Source organism: Grampus griseus (assembly GCF_964374135.1).
Source record: "Grampus griseus genome assembly, chromosome: 1".
In the NCBI taxonomy this organism is placed as follows: Eukaryota; Metazoa; Chordata; class Mammalia; order Artiodactyla; family Delphinidae; genus Grampus; species Grampus griseus.
In genome coordinates, this window is record NC_139017.1 from 123,031,523 (window position 1) to 123,054,524 (window position 23,002).

Below are 23,002 nucleotides of genomic sequence, written 5' to 3' on the forward strand. Positions count from 1 at the left end.
GAGCTATGGCCAAACAGGACTGTGATTTATGCCTGAATGAAGCTTATCTAACATACGTATCTTCTGTGTAAGATACATGACATCCTTCTTGTGCTTACAAAAACTAGACATCACTTCAGCATTACGCTTGCAGGCCATATTAAACAGTGAAATCACCAAGAAAAGGTACAATAATACAAAAAATGTTGCACTAAATAGACCATGGAAGGAACATTTGTTTACAGTATGGGAGCTGAAACAAAAAAGGCAGAGTGTCACCTTGTTTGAGCTCAGTTGGGAATGTGCCTGTCAAGTGACTCAAATTTTTTGCTGCTCGTCCAAAATGACCTTCAAAATGCCACATGTATTGATTTGGGGGTTACGGGTAAATTTTAGTGAATAAGCAAATTTGGAGTCTGAGTAATGAAGATTGACTGTAATTAACTTTTTTTCTATAAATTAAGAAAATCATTCTTTAAAATAATTCCCAAGGTACAGGAATATTTGAAGATATAATTTAGATCTATGGTATAATATGTTGTGAATCCTTTGACTTTTATTTACATAAACACTTAAAGTTATTGAAAATTAATATAAAAGTCTCTATCTTATAATTTAAGATATTTCATTAATTAAATAAAGAAACAAATCAACCAGCACTTAGATCTTAAACTGAACCTCATTCCAGAACATTTAAAATAGATTTTATATATTGTGTCTGGTCAAGGGAAGGAGTATGAAGGCAGACATGTTAATGTTCCCAGTGTGGAAAAGGATATATCGACTATGTTATAGTCTTTGGTATGAGTATTTGTCAGTTTGCTCATTCTAACACTTGTATAAATATAATTCACCCATTTAGTATATGGTCATTATAGGATTGAGAAGGTGATGGGTAAAATGATGGTTCATATCGCAGCTCTTCTATTTAATAGCTGTGTGATCTTGGACAAGCCTTTCTTACCTTCCTGAACTTGTGTTTCATTATCTATAAAATAGAAATATTAATGGTGCCTACATCACAGGGTTGTTAAGATAATTAAGAGAATCAGTGAATGTAAGTTACTTAGAACAATACCTTTCACATAATAAGTATTCATTTAATGTTGTTTCATTCATTATTGTAGTTACAATTCCACTTGTTTTAATGCTTAGATTTGAAAAGGGACAAATTCTTAAAAACACACAAATTTTACTTATAAAATAGCAAATGAAATTAGAAGAAAAGCCTCCCTAATAGAAAATGTTTTAAATTCTTAATTTCTCTCCTTTGTTTAGGACATTGCTACTAGATGGAAATCCGTTCCGCGTTCCTCGAGCAGCCATATTAATGAAAGGAACAGCTGCTATTCTGGAATATTTGAGAGACCGAATTCCTACTTAAGTTGGAGTTGTTACATAATCTTGGTCATGTTAATTCTTAGAGTTCTTAGATTGATAACTAACATATTTCTAAGGTATCATATACATTTATAATGGTGTAACTACATATAGTGTTCATACATTTGCTCTGAATGTTTTGCATAAGATTTATCCTCACTTTCATTCCCTTATAACACAGCAAACAGTTTCTTCAGAAGTGAATTTTTATTTATCACAGTTTAATATTTTTATAATGACAAAGCATTGTTGTAGAGGTGGGTTTTTTTTTTCCCATTTCTGTTTGTGTTACGTATATTATGACCAATTGACTTGAATATGACCATCCAGTTTCTACCCTTTTATTGGATATAAAATTGAATTGAATTTTGTTTAATACTGTTCTTTGGCATTTAAAAAAATAAGACTTTTCATTATCCATAATAGGACTTTTATGATGTGGTTGGTGTCAGTATAAGTTTCAAATTAATATTTACTGGATTGTTTTTGTTTATATAGTTGAAATGTTTTTTCCTAGCCTTTTTTACATGTTTCATGAAATCATTTTGTCGGGGTTTCTAATGTCACAGAAATGCTACATAAGATATGGTTATTGGTGGAGAAAATAGTAAAAGTGTTGTTATAATTGCTCTCACAATTCTGAATTTAAAACTTGACTGGGTTTTGTTTTTTTTTTTAAGATGTCTTAGTGTTAAGTTTCGATACAGTAATCTAGTACTTCTAGATTCAACAAATTTAAAGGAACTGGATCTGCATATTTTTCCCTCAGAGTGTGAGCATTTAAAAAATACCTTTTGTTCTTTTAAAAAAAAGTACTGAAATTTTATTAATTTTTATGGATAACAGCAACAGAAAATAATAGCATATACTACATAGAAATCTTGAAATGTATTTTGTTTAAATACTTACTAAGCAGGTATTTGTATATATAATTACTCTGTTGATGTGTTCTAATCCATCCTTGTGCCTTTTTTTTATTTCCAGGGTCTTAATTTTTAAATTTGCTTGTAGTCATGTGGTAATTTTCTAAAAGGGAATTTGTTATATTTGATAAAAATCAAATATAAACATTTATACCAAAAATATCAGAAGTAAGTAGGCTAGTCAGTCATTATAAAACATACTATGTGATTCTATTAAGTAACTAATCAATAGAATGTATATTAGTTTATGTAAATAGTTGGATGGATAGGTACGTAGGTAGGTGGATAGATAGACAGGTGGATGGATGGATAGATAGCTTTTGGATGATTGAAACATGCTCATATTATGAAAAAAAATCATTGCTAATAAAGATAAATACTACGTGTTCATTAAAAAGTTACATTTTTCAAATATTGATTACAATGTTTATGTTTTTGGTTTAAAAGAAACATGCCCTTTTCATACAACAACTCTGTGGCTGCCTAAGAAATCTGCTTCGGTATTAAACAAAAGACATTTTACAATAAGGTGACATTTTATTATTTATACAATAAAGAGACTTTTATGTTATTCAAAACACTTTTTTAAATACTGAAAAAGTTGAGTACACCAAAGCCGAAAAATGGCTCTGCTATACACTGCACAGCATTATTTTAGTCCCTGTATTTTGTATCTGTACAGAAAGCATCTTCAAAATGCATTCTAATCACATTGTACACCTTTACTGATAAGTGTCAATACGTAAAATAAAACTGGAGAATACAGCTTGCATTTGCAAATTAACTGACAACGTAATTTCACTGATTCAGTAAATTTAAAATATAGATTCATAGGACTTCTTTGCACATAAAATGAAGCAGCTTTCAAGGTTGTCATGGTCTCATACTGCAAAAAAACCATTAACTACATTCACAATCTATGTTAATAAAGTAGTAAATATGTCTTCATTCAGTTTTTATTTACATCAATATGTAATTCAACTAAAAAGTACTGTTAATTGTGATACAGTAATTTCTTTTTTAACACATACAAAAATGACAATTTTTATATATAATTTGAGCTCAAAATCACGATTATCTCAAAATATTAATTACAATACAGCCATTTCAATTAAACATGTCATGATTTAACTTTTTATAAAATGGTAAAATTTGTTATTAAAGTAAGCAATTTGTTTTGAATTGGCTAGAGTTCACCCACGTAGAAAACCTTAAATGGTAAGAGGTGTTTCCAGCCCCCTCCCACCCGAATTTGTATACAGCCACCTAAGCTAGCAAAGAGACAGAAAAGGCCCCAATTTATAAAGATTAAGCCTCTTTTGCTATACCGCTGTGGCTTGTTGTTTCTTCCATAAAAGCTTTACAAGGGTAGTGTCAATAAACTATGCAGTGAAATGCATGCATTAATATACAGTATGTCTGTAAAATGTTAGTGTTTACTCTAGTGCACATTAAAATGTTCACAAAGACTGCAAAAGAAGTCATAAATAAAGAAGCATTTACAAAGATCTACCAATTGCAAATTGTAAACTTGAAAATTACTTGATAATATAATGGAATTTCTTTGAAAACAGATCCCAATTCAAGTTCTTTCTCTGGCTAAAGGAGCTCTAGTTACTTGGCCTTAAGATGTCACTGTTTAGCTGCACATATGGTAGAGAAGTCAGATGTCATAAAAGAATATGAGTCTAGAGACTGTCTTCATTTTACTGAAATAGTGGCCCAATGTTGCATCACTGCTTAGGATTTTTTTTTTTAAACTTACAGAAGAGTGAAATATTTCACTAACTGAAATTAGTGAAATTATATGACCTCAAATGAAAAATGGAAAATCTGTGTGTGTGTGCATGTGTTTAGCATATGGAAAAATATTAATATAAATAGGTGGAATTAGAGCTTCATTATACAGTAATAAAAGGATTATGCCCCAAAATAACTGAGGTCAAAAGAAATCAATTATCAAATAGTTTAGGAATGAGAGAATTTTCATGGATACTTAAAAATCCTAAAAACATAGTATCTAGTTTCTTTTTAATTCTTAACAAACCAATTAAAATTTAATCAATATCTTTGTTTAGAATTACTGTTGCTAATTTAATATTTCTTCTCTGAATCAAAAGAGGCCATAGTTCATATTTATGGTTTACTTATATACAGCTGGGTGGGGTCATGCCCTTGGCTGGTTATAAGGTGGGAAAAATGAAAATACAGTACCTGCAAACCTTACTTTTTGCAAGGTTGTTTTTGATGGTCTTTGAAATTTACAAACAGAATTCAGTAGATTTTTACCTCTGATGTTTCAACTAGGAAAAAATTCCTCTTTCATATGAAGACAGTGTCATTGTCCTTAAGCTTCCTTTAGTCCCTTCTATACACTGAGTACAGAGAGAAACTTGATTGGCTCTTGACACAAAAATATCTGTTTTATCTATCAATTATCTTTCTCATGAATACTAAGGCTTGCATTTTTGAGGAGGAAAACGTCGTTGAGGATGTTAAAGGGAAATGCCTAAACACCATAAAGCAGTATTAAACATTTATTGCATTCCATTGACACTAGGTGTCATCAAAGCTAAAACCAAATTTTCTAGAGTAAAAATTAACATAAAACATTCCTTTCTGCCCTGAACAGATGCCTTTCCACATTCAAGACCAATAAGAGTCCTCTTGAGTGGAAAGACTGCAAGTATTGAAAATAACATTTATTTTAGCAGTACATTCTGAAAATAAATTACCATAGCAAATATGGGAACTGCTTTATGTTCCATCTGCCTGAGAGTTTCATCTTGGTTTTCCTGTGGGCTATTCAAAAAATTACATAAGATCTCCTGACTAAATAAGGGAAGGGGATTAGGGAGAGAAAGATACAAAGAAATATAATGTGATTTTTTTTTTTCCCATTCATCAAATCCTTTCACTAATCTAGCTATCATAAAGGTCAGTTGACCTGCATACCTGGGCATTATTTAACCTCATTACTTTACATGTGCAAAACAAGTGTGCAAAGAAAAACACCTATGTATGTCTATACAGAGACATAAAACCTGAGTCACAATAAAAAGTTTTTAATATAAGAAAACATTTCTTAATGTAGGAAAATAATTTCTAAAGGGCCAAAAATACCTTTATACAATATAATCTGCTAACTTTAAAACTCAGTGTGCATAAGCATCACATATTTTTTAAGACCCAACAAAAAAAGAAATCATTTACAGTTTTCTTAACTATAGCTTAGATACCTATATTTCAATTTCTAACATCTATTTTCATTCCCCTGAATTCATTAACTTTTCTAAAAGAAAAAAGTTAAAAGCACATTCAAATATGAGGACTGTTTAATTTCTGATGAACAGTTCCTGCTTTTTTCTAAATATTGAGGACATAGGAGATTTGGGGTTGCTAGGCATATAACTTAATGTCAAGCCACAAAGGAATTCTAAAATTCAAAAGAAAATATGTAATAAACATTACTTGGAAAAATATTTTGTGGATAGAGTTGGGCCAAACTCTGCATGAAGCCATTCTTATTTGCAGGCTCCCTTTCTGCAGATGATTCACTCTTAAAAACTCCTTTCCCTACACACCCATTTCCTTAGCTTTCATTTTATTTCATTTCCTTAGATTTCCATACTTAAACCCTGGAATTGTGCCGACTGAAGCTCCATGGTTCACATTCAGCCACAAGGTACAATGTCTTCTTCACTTAACTAAATCTTTATCTCTTCCTCTTCAGGAGCTCAGTTTTCTGGGATGACTCCCTGGCCCGCTCTCACGTACCGCTTTACTTATTAGGAAAAAAAATCTGTTTAAGTGTCCCTACTGTCTTATCACTAGACACTGATTTAAGGATAATTCAAGACATACTTATCTCCTGGGCTGTATACATCTCAGATGCATACTGAGAAAATTTTATAGAAAAATGAGGGCAAGTTGCTTCTCCATCTGCCCCCAGATGACATTGTCATTAATTATGCATTTATGTCAGGTAAGTCACTGACAGAACAGGAAGCCATCTGAACCCAAAGGTTCAATCCTTGCTTGCCTCTGTAGTTGGATATAGGGCCCTGGCCCTTTCAGTACTTGTATGGACAGGTGAAGGGATTCTGGACAGTGTCCTTGAATGCTGACTTTCCTCTCTGGGGTCAGCAGGCCTGGTTTGGGGAATAGGGTGGGAAGTGCATGTGGTAGTGTAAGGGATTAGAGGCATTAACCTAGGGAACTGTACTCTTGCTGCCTTTTTGTATGACACTTGCCTGAGGGTCACTGGAAGGATTTTGTATTGTGCAGAAGGCTAAAAGCAGAGTCACACTTTCTCTGCCAACAGACTTGTTACCATGGGAACCAATGCAGAAAAATGAAAAAATGACAAGAAGCTGAGAATTAAATGTGGAGAAAATTGATAGTTGGTTTCAACATGGCAATTTGAGCACTTGAGATTTAAACAGGATGTTCCTTGTGTGGCCAGACCAATGAAAATGGACAAAATGACGTGCTGGTCTCTGGTCCTGGAGGCTATCTGGGGAATGCAGGAAGAAAGCAGTAAGCGTGCTGTAGTTTGGATAAGGGGGACTCTGTAAAATTCAGATCCATCTCTGGTGATGTTGAGCTCTTCAGCCCAAATGTTAAATTAACCATATGATCAAAGGTGCCCTTCAAAAGGCATGTCCATGCTTAGCTTGATAAATGAAAGCAGCCTGCTGTAACAATTCTCACCTTTCCAAAGCCAACACACACTACCTGACAAGAGTATAGCATACCTAATATGTTATTGCTTGAAAATCTTCCCAAATATTAAAAAACAAAAACCAAAAAGACACAGCTTTCAAATCTGTGGTCCCTCTCCCCCCTCCCCCCAACAAGGCAGCTAATTAACACAGAATTTAAATTAGTTTTCTTTAGGAAACAATTATTTCACTTTACCTGATACAAGTACTCTTGTGTACCCTCCTTTGTTATTCTGGAGTGGATAATAAACTGATCAAACCAGATGAGGATTCCAAGACAATTTGTAACAAGGACTTGGAGTTTCAGCCTAATCTGAGAAAGCAGACCTACATATTGCACTTTTTGGAGGCTCCAGGGAGACACCTGTCCTGTCCTCTAGCTTCCCAAAAGGCTACTTTCTGAAATCCTATGATTAATGCCTCATTTCCTGTGACCAGCCTTTGGCCCATATTTAAATGTAATTCCCCTGAGGAGATGAGGGAAGGTCACACTATAGAGGACTTGATTTTACCCTTCCTGGAGAGCTAGTTTTCAAGTAGTAGTGAAACCCTTCACCTGATCCACCCTCCTAACAATTAAAAGCTAAAAGCAACATCACCCAGGAAGTAGGAGACAAGCCATTATTGTATAGTTGTCTTTGGGGTATGTCTAACTTCAAATGGTCTGAATAAAATACGCTGTTTGTATGGTTTAAAGTCCACTGGCCATAGATTTCACCAGAGATGCTTTTTTCTTTCTCACTAGTGACTTGCTGTTCTAGTTAGAATTCCTTACTGAATCCTTTGACAGTCTTAACAATGAGTTCTTGAAATGCTAGAAGCCCATTACATTTCTGTTTTTCCAAGAGTGCATACAGAGTTCTGAAATGCAGTAAAACACCTTATTTTCTACTACTTGCAGAGTTTGGAGGCAAACTTGATAGTAAACAGAAATTTGAGTACAGTGTTCTTGCTTATGCTAAAATAACTTCTTATATCAATATTTCAGTGAGTTTCAGGATTTGAGACATCTATGTTTCTGAAGGTAGGAAGCCTTTAGAATAACCTGATGCAGGACTAATCTTTAAAGCTACATGAAGCACTAAGGACAGTTCAGCAGATCTCTTTCTGAAATAGGCAAATAAAATATAATAGGATCTTCACAAGCAGTAATGCCTTTGAATTTGACATATGATAAATAAGAGACTGCTTCTTTTAATTTCTTTTATCTCTAAAATCAGGCAGCAGATGCTTGGAGGAAGACTAAATGGTCTGCCTTAAACTAAAGAATGATTATCTTTTTCTGTGATTTTTTTTTAATACTAATTCTCTCACTGGTAGATCATACTTTGGACAAACTTGAGCTCTCCACCAGGCCAAGAGGCCACCTGACACTAATATATTTAATAGTTCTACAACATCCCTTCATTCTTCAGACAAGAATTTGAAACAGTTATAACACATCACATGATATATTGAGAATTTAAATTTGATTCCTTCATTTTTTTAAACAATTGATTTCCCTTCTCAATTTTTTTGAGGTTGTGTGATTCCCTGCTGTATCATGTACCATAAAGAGTTACAGACATAACTTTTACATAGTTTTCTCTAGTTTATCATACAGTTCAGCATATAGTTCACAAATAGCCAGTCTTGCCAATATTAGGACATTTATTGCTTTCAGCTACCACAAGTATTTGGAAATCAAAAAAGCTTAGTGGAATGATGATCTCTGCATGGAAGGCATATGATGAATAGGTCTAGAGATCTAATATGCATGATGACTATAGTTAACAATATTGTATTGAATACTGGAAATTTGTTAAAAGAGTAGATTTCAGATGCTCTCACCACACACAAAATGGTAACTATGTAAGGGGATGAGATGTTAAATAGATCAACTGTAGTTATCATTTCACTATGTATTTGTATATCAAATCATGTTGTACACCTTAAATATATGTAATTTTTATTAAAAAACTTAAAACAAAAGGGGGAGGCATCACACTCGATAGCTGTCCTTTCTGGATTAAGGTGAGGTGTTGACTAAATAAAAAGTTCAATTTAACAGAGCAGAAAAAGAAAAAAAAAGGCCTGTCAAACTGACCACTGACCATACATATATATGTAGATACTGGGCTTTTTTCAATACCTTTCAAACTTGATCTTAAGAAATATGCCCAAAGTGATATCTGTAGGTCAGAATCCCTCTGGTTAAGAATTTAAGAAGCATGATCTCATTTTCAAATTCAAGCGTGCTACACAGTCCATTGCAAATAGTTTTAATAAACTCCCATTTTCTAAGTTGCTGCACAAAGACACTAAATTGCTTCAAGGTTAAACCCACCGCTTCATCACCAAATGGCAGCTAATTTTCCAGACCATGGTCAAACTCATATACTTTTTGAAACCCCCTTTGTTATACAGTTGCTGTCCCATCTCTAGGCTAATCCTAACCTGAGTTTGACAATCCTTGATTTTAACCTCAAAGAGCAAGTAAAAACTCAGGGGTTTTGTTGCATATAAAACCATATCTGCTATTTCTCTTCAGAATCTCCTTCAGAATAACTTGTGGGAATTTAGATGGCTTCCACTTCTTAGTGCTTAAGAGATGTTGCCAGGGCAGCTGCAACGGTCAACACTTAGAGAAGGGTGCGGGCATTGGCCACATAGGTATTTCAGTTGTCCATCTAAATGGTATGTGTGAGAGTTGGTCTGTATCTGCATAGTTCTAGGCACTCTTTAGTTTTCTACTTTCTAGAAAATTTTATCATAGGTACTGCTCAAGTTGCATTTTTAACTGAACTCTAATGGGTCCTCTTCTGTTCTTAAACACAAAGAAAGCATCTTCCTAACATGAGGGTGTTTATTAATAGTCAAGAGTGTGATCTTTTCCTTATATATAGGTACATAAGTATTTAGAATATGCAAGTCCACTAAAAGTATGTACATTTGTTAAGGTGTTTAAAATACAAATTATTTTAAATCAAAGATTTCAAGAGATGCTAAAGGTTAACTGTTCTATTCTCTCCTTTCCTGAGATCAGTCTCTTCAAGTGGAGCAGTAGGCCTTTGTTATCAGGCTTTGGTGCCCTCCCTCCAGGAAGGAAGAGATGCCCTTGATTTCTGACTTTGACTCCTAAGGGGCAGCCCCTAGGAAGGACAAAGACAGATGAAAGAGGAAAGCGAGAATTTAGCTAGCTTAGTGACCATCCCTCCCAGATATGATTTGTTCTAGACCATACTGCAGAGATTTACATTCTCACTGTCGCCTGAAACTTTGTCCTTTTTGGAAAAGAACATATATGAGGGATAGAAGCCTGCCTTCCTAAGGGAATAGAAAAAGATTCCTCATCCACATTAGAAAAACTTAATAAAGCTGAAAGGAAGCATTTGCCATTTTATTATGAGACAGAAAGTGATAATACACTGTTCTCCCCTTATATTTTGTACCTACACAGTAGCATTTATTAGACTTTTTATGTGTCTGTCTCTCCATTAGATTGTGTTTCTTGAGGGGAGGGACCATGGCTTATTTATATTTATATTTCCCTCTGTTCTCAAAATCTTTTGCTCATTAAATATGTTTATTAAATTGAATGCACAGGAAGAAAAAGATAAATTGTTTTAATCACTGATAATTTTTCTTAAAGGATAAACACATAGATTGGCTACAGGACAAATCTTAGGATAGTTCAGAGGAAGACTTAGGAGGGAATTACTTAACCACCTCTCCAAGCTATAGATCTATTCAAACTTACATACAGGTCTGGATGAATATTCTAAATATGAGTGTATATTGTTGTGGGAGTGTAGGTGAATATGCCGGGAATATTTATGGAAAGTTTAAAAAGAAAAGAAGACATAGTCCCTTACCCTTCAGTAGTTTATGATGATCTAGGTCCCCAGGTCACCGGGATAGTAACTATCATTTTGGGGAAATATGTGAAAACCTAAAAAAAATAGTACCTGATATTTGTGTGTGTGTGTGTGTGTGTGTGTGTATGAGAGAGAGAGAGAGTCTTGAGTTTGAATTTTTCTGAGAAATGGTCACAAACAGATTTGTAACATTTGCTAGCAACATTCATGGTTTTATAAAGAACACAGAGTGATGGCCTGCTAGAGAATCTGTCTTGATCACAACTTAGCAATAAGTATTTTGCACATCAAGTGCAAAATACTTATTGCTAAGTTGAATGACACCACAAGTAAGGCTGAAGATTTATGTCCAAAGACTTGCTATAAAAGATGGATAATTTAAAACAAACAGAAGGACAGCAAGTAAAATGTTACAAGTCAGGAACATAATGATAAAATAAAGGAAAAATCAAATTTGGAGATTGAGACTTGCCCACGACTTAACAACCTTTTCTTTTACAGGTGATTTCTGGCTTAATGAACATCACTAGAAGTAAGTGGAGTCTTGAATATGTCCATCATTCACTTACTTTACAGGGAGGTGACACAACTGGATAATCAGCATTCTGTTGGGAGGGGGGAGGCATGCAAGGAGTGTTGCAAAGGAATGCAGGCATTTTAAGCAATGGTTCCTCACAGCTTTCTTCTTCCCTCAGCTGCTTAGGGCTCCACACCCCAACCCAACCTTGGTGGTTTTCTCATTTGTTGTACCTAAAAACAGAGCTTCCCAACCTCTTTACATCATGGCACAGATAGAAAACGATCGTGTTTATTCTGAATAATGGGGTATAGGTGTGTAAAATAAATAAGGCCGCTCCAAGCCCCAAGTGAAAGCAATAAGTTACAAGCCCCTGTGCTCTGAGGGGATCGATATCTCAGTACTTGTGGGAACTAAGCTGGCTGCTGAATGGAAAGCACTGACCTAGAAATTGCTCCCAGGAATACAAAATTAAGACTCTTCATACATGATAAAAAATAATACTTTAGGTACTAGTTGATACCAAAAATCTAGAGATAGTCCAGTACCACAAGCATTAATAAACAAAGAAACAAACAAAAAACCACTATTGGAGTATAGAAATAGCTTTCAAGTAACTCTTCTCTCATTCTCAGTACAAATTCTTCCCAATTTACATTCTAATATTTAGTTCCAGATTCTACAACCAAACCTATCATGTAAAGCTTTTGGAAGTCTGAGAAGGGATGAAAAAGATGATGAAATAGAAAATAAGGCAAATAAAGCAAGCCAAAAGCTGTATTCAAAAGAATGAAACCATGGTGGACACCTTCTATATTTGCTTTAGAATGTGTGGCCATGTTTGTTTAGAAAATATTTTTCTCTTCTGAAAAGAGAAGAAGCGTACTTTGTAAGCAAACCCAAGATGGTGCCCTAAAATTGGCACATTTGAGGTCATAGAGAAGTTATAAAGCACCAACCGCCAAAGAAGGTTGACTGAATTTGCTAAGAACATACTGTGTTAGTAGTGGGTGATCATGTGGCCAGAGGAAACTGTTTCCTTTGGAGGAAAACACCAGAGGATTTAAATAGCTTTACATAGTCTTCGGGAAAGAACACTGTGTTTTCTTTCTACTTTTGCTTGGGTTTAAAAGAAGCAAAGATTAAATGATTGGCAGAGAAACACCATGAATAAGTAGGCCTTTGGTGGAATTAGTAAAGGGGAGGCTCAAACAAGGATGATGGCTAAGCTCTGAGAGTGAGGGTATAATTAGCTTAAAGAGGTAAACAGAAAATTTTGGTTTTTTAGAACAATGCTCTAGCCAGTAGAGGCCCTGAAGTTCCAAATGCCTAGGAACCAAAATAGCTTGAGGCCACAGGTCACCAGAGCTGCTCTGGGCTCTGTGCCAATACCCAGACATTCTGACTGAAAGAAGGGAGGTTGGGGGACATTTTAAACTACCCCTTGACTCTGATTATCACTTTATGAGACATAGTTTGAAATACATTCCATATTCACTTTACAATAAAGTAAAATCTGATTATAATATTAAGCTAATTATTTGTGCACATAGATAAAATGAAAAATTAGGAGTTTATGCTAGATAACTTGTTACTGCCTGATGTCAGCTAGAAATAAAGCTGTATACAGATATACACATATTCAGATGTGGACTAGTGTTAGAACTATATAGTCAAGGCTATATGCTAGGCACACTTAATTCCTGATGTTTAAGTTTTGGAGAGCTCATTTAAAAATACATATTTTAAATAATTTGTGGCAAATATCTTCCCACATATTTGGAATGAGCATATTTGAAGGAAACTCATTAAAATAATGGCAGATAAGGCACAAAATATTTGGAAAACTGAAGCTAATTAGACGATTAAACTGGCAGATGTCATAATTAAACTGAACAAATGGAACATCAGAGTTTTAAATCACACATTCACCTGAGGCTGAGAGGGAGAGAGCAGTCTCTCTCTGTGATTGGGTACTAGGTGGTTGATACAACTGAGAGGTTTAGTCAAAAATTATAGAAACTGCTTAAAATAAACTCAAAGCTTTTAATTGTTTTTCTAGTATTGTTTAAATTTAGAGCTTTATTTCAAATTAATTCTCTCAAAAGAGTATGGAAAGGGGTGTTAAAAGTTTTATCAACAGTTTATTAATATTTTTTTATGAACAGTTATATCAGTACAACAGGTATAAAAAAGGACTGTCCAGAGCGTGTGGTCATCCAAGCTACAGACTTGCTGACTTAGATATATAATATAGATATAAGGGCTCCATCTTGTGGCAGCTCTTCCAAACTGCAGACATGTTCCTAAAAAGTATGGATCGGTCCTTCTACGTACGAGGATACTATTGATATGCTAGACTTGAATCCAGTAATTTAAACAGAGGGTCTTATTGGGATGAAACATATGATTTGTTGCTTTATTAGGGTGGGTTACTGAGGGAAGCGGTAGCCTCTTCTCTGGAGGTTTAATTCCCTGAAGGTTAATAGATGAACCAGATCCTCTCAAGGTCCTTTTCTGTCTTATGATAGAACAATAATTTTCCTCATTTTCTCGCAGAACTTTTACCTATGGCTATATTGTTTGATATTGGCCTTTATTTCAGAAAAGTCCTATGGTAATTTTTTTTTTATGAGCTAAGTTTTCGTGATTTTCGTGATTCCCTTTACTGAGAAGTTACATGACTAAAAAAAATTACCCACTATATTACAAAAATATTTTCTGGCATAAATAATGATTAAATGAAAGATATTTCTAATATATGCCTTATTTTTCATTTTGAATTCTTCTTTCTACTTCTGGAAGAGTATCAGGGAGGTCAGCTACCAAGAAGAGCTGAAAGATCACTCTTCCTGCCAGGAGGGGAGGGAGAGGAAGGGAATTCTGGGGCTGGCTGAAGGAGGGGTGTGGTCACCGGGAGACCAGAGGGTGTGTCTGAATTGGGGTCTGATCTCTGCCGTCCAGTTTCTTTCATTGCTCTCTACCAGCCTTTTGTCTCCATTCTTTTCCCTTTCTCATTCTTACCCCCTTAATGACTTAATTTCTCCCCTTCATCCAGCCTGTTCTTACTCTTCCTCACTTTTCTAAAATACTCTTACTGAACATACTTAAAGAACTACTATTCTAAAATACTCTTACCCACTTATTACTCACTTGTTACTCTCTCAATTAATATTAGCCTTTTCATTTTCACTTCATTTTTGTTCAAACAGAAATCGGCATTGTTTTCCTCATGTAAATATATAGACACTGGGCTATAAAACCAAGGTGTAGGCTTCTGGGCAGTTCGAGGCACCCTACTATCAAAGAAAATGAAGGAAGTTTCCATCAAGATATACTTAACGGCTCCTAGATACAAAATTTCATGAAAAGAAGCCCTAATCAGCCTGGTAGCAAGTTCTCCTCATATAAAGAAATTAAAAGGCAGAGGCAGATGGAGTAATTAGTATTTAGTATTATTATTAGTAGTATAAACTAAACAGTAAATGAGAAATGGATTTAATGTTTGAGACGATTTCACTCAATTCTGTATTCAATTTTCTATGAAACCCAAATAGAAAAATATGGAAAATACCATTGAGAGAAAGCTAAGAAAGAAACGCTTTATTTCCAAGGAAAGCAAGATACTATGAGGTAATAAAGAAACTCTGGTTAGGAGGTTACCAACCTAGTGTTCTTCTCCCTTAGACACTTTGTTTTTTTTTCAGGGACTGAATTATATTATTTTTGCCTCTAATGAAGGCAATGTATCTAATAAAGCCAATACCAATGGCAGTATAAATAGTTTTCTTTCTACTTTGAGATCAATAGGCCAGATTTTGACCTCTATAAAAGTTTGGGAGGGGGCGTGCGGTTTTATCAAGGTAACCAAATTTTCTGTGATCTATGTAAATAGTTCATCATGTTAATTTTAAAGCTTTTGCAGTGGCCTGAGAATTCTGGCTGGAGTGTATGACATTTCACTTTAAGGATGAATATGGTGGAATCTGTCCATGAAATGATCCAAAATGCAGTGTGAAAATATTGTTATGCTGAACTATGGCCAAAGGCCTGTTGACAGACTTTTCTTATTCTAGAACAGGCAGCATGAGGCAGTGGTTTCATTAAATTTTAGAGCTAAAATAGGATTGGGGATTCCCTCTTCTAATTACCTTTCCCTAGCCCCATCCCTATCACAACTTCCTTTACTATTGCCCACATCTCCAAATTTTAAATATAGCCTTGGCAAAGTAATCTACCAAGTCACAGTGTACAGGTGGAAGAACCTTAAGTATGGACCTAAAACCAGATCTAACGATGTACTTTGTCTCCTTAGTTCACAGCATTGCTTCACCTCTCCAGGCCTCGGGCCTCTGGTAAAATGAGGGAACTGGGCTTAATTATCTCTAAGCTGCCTGTAAGACCAAGACCATGGCACTAAAAGTTCAACCTTATGCACTCATTTCTCTGAGTGCATATTTCTGGCATCAATCTGCATGACTCCTTCGAAGAAAAGAAGACCCAAACAAATCAAAAGGATAGATATGATGTACTCCAATTCAGTGAACAAAAGCCATTTCTTAAACTTTTTGGACAGTGTTAAGGTCCTTAGAACACATAAAAGGGAAATTAAATACAGCTGTTGAAACACAGCCCAGTAACCTAAAAGGTCTTAGAAGAAATGCTAAGGAGGAGAGGAGGATTGGGTTAAAAGGGAGAATTGAAGAAAGAAAAATTAGGAATGAACTGAGAAAATGAAAGTTTCATGGTTTAAATTTATTATGTAAATTGAACATCAACTTCCTGTTAATTCAGTATTTATTAAATGTGTTTATGTGCCAGGCCTATCATCCACTTAATCATTGTACAAATATTTATTGAGCATCTACTATGCATCTGACACTATGACAGGCACTAAGGATACATACTAAAGAAAACCAGATGTGCCCTCTCAAAGCTATTCTGTCTAGAATGCCTCTTTTAAGTATTGTCTGGTCCTCTCAAGGAGCACACAGGTGATAGGAGAGGAAAGAGCAAATATATATCAAACCTCTATGACTGTTGATAGAATGTGGTAAGTACTGTAAAGCATACAAAAAATAATATGATGGTATTAATATGAAGGAGAGAAATTTCTTCCAATTAAGATTAGGGAAAGTTTCATGGTGGTAATGTTTGAGCTGGACCCTGAAGGCTGCATATAATTTTGATAATGTAGAAAGAGAATGGGGAGAGGAAGACATTCCAGTAGAGGGATCATTATGGGCAAAGGTTGAGATTAGAAAGTACTCAGTGAAAGGAAGGATTTTTAGGTGTCTAAAACACTGAGTATGTATAGATTGGGTGAAGAAAAACAAGCAATTCCTAGATTCAGGTAATCAGACTTTCCTTGGAAGAATAAATAGATGTCTATGATATGTGAATATGTGTGATCCTACCTCATGCAAACAGTATTTTCATGGGCTGGGCTGAACAGCGCACAGTGAAAATACTCTTCACCACACTGAAGGAACTGAAGTAAATAAACATGAAGTGCAGCCAGATGAATGAATATTCAACTCATTGCATTTCTGAGGGGGTCACTCTAATATCCGACCCTATGGACTCACATGCTTCTTGACAGTCTATAAGAGGCAGTGGTCATAGGGGGGACTCTTTGGGGGCATTCAACATAGAAGAATCTCTTCAATCAAACATGCCAAGCCTTTTAAAATACTGACTTCTATCTCTTTCCTCCATCATGTCAGAGGCATATAGACACAGTGCTGAGTCAGGTTGAGGGACATCATTTTTTCTAATAGTCTCTCTCTTCTTTGGAGAGAACAATTTGGCAAAATTCTCTTTCACAGATTTGAAGGATTATAGCTGCTCTTTATCTCGTCCAGTAAGGCATCCACTCTTGCCACTTCTAGCCTGTCAAATATTGTCCTAAGTCTTGGAAAACATTCATATGGCCTCCCAAAGGCCATAGGACCCAGTGGGGAGACCTATCTGTAGCTCCAAATGGAGAAACCATGCTCAAACCCAAAAGAGATTTGACTAGATAAAGATGCTGCTTCCTTTTGCAATACATGGGCTGAGGGCAGGGACAAAGGAACTCACCATATGGCCTTGCATTGTCTTTGATCTGGAAGTTCTCTCATCTTTCCACTTAATTGTGAGATTTCTGTGCAGAGGACACCATGTTACAGCCCTTGCAGTGCCTGGTATGTAGTAGATGCTCAACGAATATTTATTAACATTGCATTTAATGTTTTTGTTATATTCTTCAATAAAATGTCCCCAAATGTTTTGAATTTATGAATGACATACCTTAGGCATCTAAGATTCAGCTACAGTAACTGTTTTCCTATGGAGGAATTGTGGAGATTGGTGATGAAAATAAGTCTCTGTACTAAGATATTTTACTCTAGGTACAGAGATACTTGACTCTTTGTAGGCTGCTTACTCATCATGTTATTTTAAAGCAGGAAAAAAACTGGCACAAATAATACAATTTGTGTTTGTGCAACAGTGACAGTTTTAAGAAAAAAATATTTGTATTTTCAAAAGTAGAGAAAGGTTGGATGATTCATTTAACTTTTTTTCTCAACACCCTTTCCTACACACGTTGAAAATTATGCTAGCTTAAAGAATGAAACATTTTAAAATCTCCCTCCCCCCTCCCCCAAAAAAGGGCAAGGCCTACAACCTCAAGAGTCACAGGATTTCAGTGCTTTCTACATAAACACTGCTTGAATTTCACAATCTTCCACTCTGAGGTGCTGCTATTAACAAAAACAAAATTAGGCAAAAAAGTGAGTTTTGCAGCCCAGGCTAATTTGGGGAGATATTTGTGTGGCTGAAGAGATACCCTTCCCATTTGTGCCTGCCTTACATCCAGGTCCACTTCTTATCTTGTTCAGTGCTCAATGGGTTGTTACAAAGCATGAGCTGACTGTTACACAGCAAAATCCAACAGGGGAAACACTACCAGATAAAGTAATGCTTATAAAGTTGGAGCCAGTGAATTATTTTCCTCTCTTTACTTTCCATGGAACTGCTCTCAGGGAAGATTATGATAATCACATAGTTAAAAGCCCAAAGGCTTCAATATTCCTAGGTTTTCATTTACTCTTTTTAATCAAAACTTAGAGTGGACTTTTCCCCTCCATTTATCAGAAATCTCGGAATTCTCCAAAGTAAAAGTTGTACAATTTATACCCTCACAGGATAGTGTTTCCAAACCATTCTCTTGCAGACAGTGTCAAAGGTGAAGACGATTGCAACCTGTCCCCATAACAATCAGCTGGGAGCCTCAGAGAGAGTCCTCAATACCGTAAAGTTCAACATTTTAAAAACAGAAGTGGAAACAGTTCTACTAAGGCATTGCCACCTTCACGCTTGTATACAAGCTTTGTTCGATGTTGTCAGACACATAAGTGCTTTCACCTTTGAGTCTTTGTTAATGCTACTATTCCAAGTTCCTTGATCACCCAAGAAAGTTCCTCCCAAACTGGGAGCTGGAACCATTAGCTGATACTCAGGGGTCTCCAAACAGAACTCTAAGGGGGCCTCTTATTCTTGTGTCAGCAGGATAGAAGAAGTCATTTACTGCCTTTGGAACATCATGGGGAGTTGAAGGAATGGATGTACAGCAGCAGCAGCAGTGAGGAAGAGAGGTCAGTTTTGCATACTAGAAACACAAATGCCCCCCAGAACGTTCAGAATATAACTAGAAAATTTGATTGTATCTGCCTTAATTTTATACAGTGGGGTGTTTCAAAAAATATTCTCTGAATAGTTTAGATCAAATGAAGCTGAAAGATTGCATAGGAGAGCTGATACACAGGATCTCCTATAATATTGCCCTACATGCTTTCTTTGGTGCACATTTATTTTTCCACAGCCCACATTCTATTTTCTTGCTATAATGTACACTTGGGGGATGGTTTTGCTGAGCAATGGGGGAAATACTCTGGGCCAAGTCAGGATGCTTTTCTTAATGGAAGGTGTATTGCTAAGGAAAAAGTTCATGCAAGTGATTTTGAATCTGAAGATTTCCCCCCAATTCCCAGATGATCAGGTAACTACAACCATAAGAGAGGGCACATCACCAACCCAGTGTCTGAACATTTTATTAAGCCTCAGAATGATTTAGCATTTCTGTGAGAGGAACTTTACTGGACACTCAGCCCTACTTTTCTTGATACTACATGAACGACTCATCTTCTTAACTTACTAGGTTTCATTATTTGCATAACTTTTTACTGACCCAGTATTTCAATAAACCTGCTGTTTGGTCAGTATATCAGGAATCAGTTGAATATGTTGTCTGATTGAATTTACCAAAGATTTACAGTGGTGGTCTTATGCCAACGCGGCTTTTTATCTGGTTATGTTGTATTGCCCTTTGATAAGAGGGTATTCGTCAGAATACACCTTCTTGATCTGTGTGCCAGTGAGGGGCAGAAATTTACTGAGGACAGCATTAAAAGCCAATGGAAAGACAAGTTGGCAAACACACTATATTTTCCAAAGCTTTAAATTGTGGTGGAGATATTAAATCAATTTTATGAATAAAAGTAAAATGTTTTTCTGGCTTCATCAGTTATTTTGCCAAATTCAGATACTTTTCACCTAATATATGAATATATAAGACTAATTTCTTCAAAGCCTTCCTCCCTTTGAATATTCCCTCTCTTTAGCTCTCCCAGTAAAAGGTATTTCAGTCCTGCTTTTAGAAAGTAATTATATTAGTGATATATGTGTAATCATCTTTAAGATTAAGAACAAATTAATGCTGATTTGTCACCCTCTCTTTAAAACTGCTTTCCATCCCCAAAACACAATCCAACATAAGGCCCCAAAACAACCAGGGCTGTTTGACATCTATGTAATTACAATTCTTATCAACTGGAACACATATATTTTATAGATTTCAATGAACAATAAATTAGCATGATATACATATTTGTATGTTATATTGACTTTCAAAATGCCTTGTCAAAAGTACCCTTTTATTTTAAAATTGTTATGTTTGTTTAGGTAGCTTGTGTTGTCTGGCAGGCTGGAATTATCATAATAGAGCTTTTGTGACAATGTATGATAAGCCATGTAAATAGTTTTAAAAACTGTCCACTAATGCCAATTTGGCTTGCAAAATCTGCAGCAATTCTAATAATAATTTTTAGTGCTTATTCTTTCCACCTCTGATTTTTCTCATTCCCCTCTGTTAGGTACAGGACAGCTTCCTCAGCAGAAAGATTCCAATAAAAATCAAAGACCAAGGTGAGTCTATTGGAGTCATCATGAATTCCACTCCTTTTTTGTGGTTGTTGTTTTTTCTTTTTTTTAAAGGCACACCCTTAACTTTTGTTTGTTTGTTTTTGTTAACATAAACCAGATTCTAATTTCAGAAAGTAAAGCCAATTATCCGAAAAAGGCAATACTCAGAAATCAGTGTATTATTGGTTTTTGTCACCCATGGAATCAATTAGACTTTTTTCCCCTGTAAGTGATCAGTGATTTTTTTCAGTCCACCTGAAAAAAAAAAATACCTCTTTTCAATATTACCTGCCTTTTTTCAGTATGCAGCATGGCAGTACAATTGACAATGAGGTGCTTTGGCACATCAGATTTCTTTTCCAGTTGGTCAGGGATCCCTTTTCTCTTTTCCTCATTTCCTGAGAACAGGAAGGATTAAAGCATGGCCCAAGACAATGTTGTCACATTAGGAGTGTAGAGGTGTTTACTAGGATTATGAGCGTCTCAGCTTGGCCTCAGAAGCATCTCCTGAAGCCCTGGGTTTGATGTGGAAACCTGACATAAGAAAAAAGACTTGGGAGGTCCTTTATCTGGCTCTTCTCCCACCTCTCCCATAAAAGATTAAACAAAACTAATGGGATGATTGGAGGTGCTTCATTGCCACTGAACTACTCCCATGGGTTTGTTTTTCCTTTAAGTGATCTTGCGAGGCCAGTGAGGGCCTCTATCTTGATTATCCAGTGGCTGGATATGGTGGTTTGGTGTGAGGTTTTGACAAAGAAAAAATTAGGCTCTGAAAGACATTTCTCATCAGAAACTGTCAATATATTAAAATGCATTTAAAAGTTACTTCTGGGAAGCATATTAAAGAGGCCAATCATTTAATCATTTGCTAAATGTCAAAGCCTACAAAATCATAGTATAATGTCACTCTGACATAAAGCAACATCAAAATTAGTGCCTCATCTATAAAGTGAAGTATCATTTGCCTTCAAGTGACAAATTCTATTGCCAAAAAAATACCACTGTACTTCTAATAAGTGACACTCATTTTAATAGACCCTACAAAAATACAATATTTTCAATGTCCCCATAAAACAGTAACTTACAAATATTACTCTCAGAGCTTTGGTGACATCAATATGTGACACTTGTGAAAATCCTAACAAAATACTTGGAACACTAGCATGTAAAGTAAATCCATTATATATATTTTAAAAAAGACAGCTATGTGAAAATATGAGAGAGAATGCATATAACCAACTCTGGGAAATTATTCTGGAATTTCAAATTAATATTTTAATCAAATTAATGACTAATATATAAAAGAAATATTTTAAAGGATTATAAAATGAATTTTGATCATTTATAGAGAAAAACATTTCCAATGTAAACATAACTAATTCTATACTAATTATGCTAATCTTTGTTTTCAGTGAGACAATTTAGAACTGTATATACTTTGAAACTTTGGGGGAAAAAAGGTATTTTCTCTATTTCTGCCCTCAAAAGCAGACACAGAAATTAATAATACAGGTAGACCAAGGCTCTGAGAACGTATATTTGAAGTTTCATATTTAATTACCAAAGGTTTTTATCACTCACCATAACTTTCTAACAATAGTCTTTCTTAATGATAAATTTTATCAATACCCCAAACTCATTTTAAATGATTTAAAAGTAGCAAATTGGATAAAGCAACACACAAATAAATTCCACATTTACAAGTAAAGAAATCACAGGGGCTACAGTTTATAATCAACATAAACTTGAAAGAAATAAAGCAACACCTTTCCTGCCACCCATCATTCACTGCTTACATTTGGGGTGAAAAAGATTTATCTACAATGACCTTTAGTCTGTTTCTTAACTCTGCATGTTTTGTAATTAGCTAAAGGCATTGAACAAATTAGTTTGTCCTATTTTTATTCAGGTCCCAGAGATTAATGGCTAATTTATGAAATATTTCACTCTGTGTTATGAGAATTTAGCAAATGAATATGGAACCAAATATAAACACTTTATACCATATGTACAGTTGCTTTCATAAGGCATTATCTTGTAATTTTTATTGAAAAAGGTTCAATATAGTAAAGTCTTATTTTAAGATATATTTTCTTTCTCAATCCGAGATGTTTAGTTTATGAAAATATTGTTTTTTCTCTATATTCTTTTTGTATATATGCCAACATGTACCTTGTGCTAGAAATATTTTATGGGAATTACAATTCTTTATATTTGTATTTTCTATATAAAGGCATATACAACTTTGAGGCAGTGTTTCTGATGGAGAGCAGAATTCGTAAAGAGCTTGTGTGTGCTTCCGTGCTCCGAAATTATATGAAATCCACTTCAAGAAGAAACTTATTTGATTAAAAAAAACAAAACAAAACCAAA

General features: G+C 35.0%; 1 protein-coding gene across 2 annotated transcripts in view; it reads left to right on the top strand.

Moving 5' to 3' along the window:
* The window catches only part of LRRC40 (leucine rich repeat containing 40), a 56,986-nt gene extending 53,214 nt beyond the window's left edge, over positions 1 to 3,772 (top strand). For both annotated transcript variants that reach the window (XM_082664431.1, XM_082664432.1), the window contains one exon: positions 1,258 to 3,772. In XM_082664431.1, coding sequence (XP_082520557.1) covers positions 1,258 to 1,363 — 106 coding nt within the window. In that variant the 3' untranslated portion in view covers positions 1,364 to 3,772. The remainder of the gene's footprint in view (positions 1 to 1,257) is intronic.
* Positions 3,773 to 23,002: the final 19,230 nt, after the last annotated feature.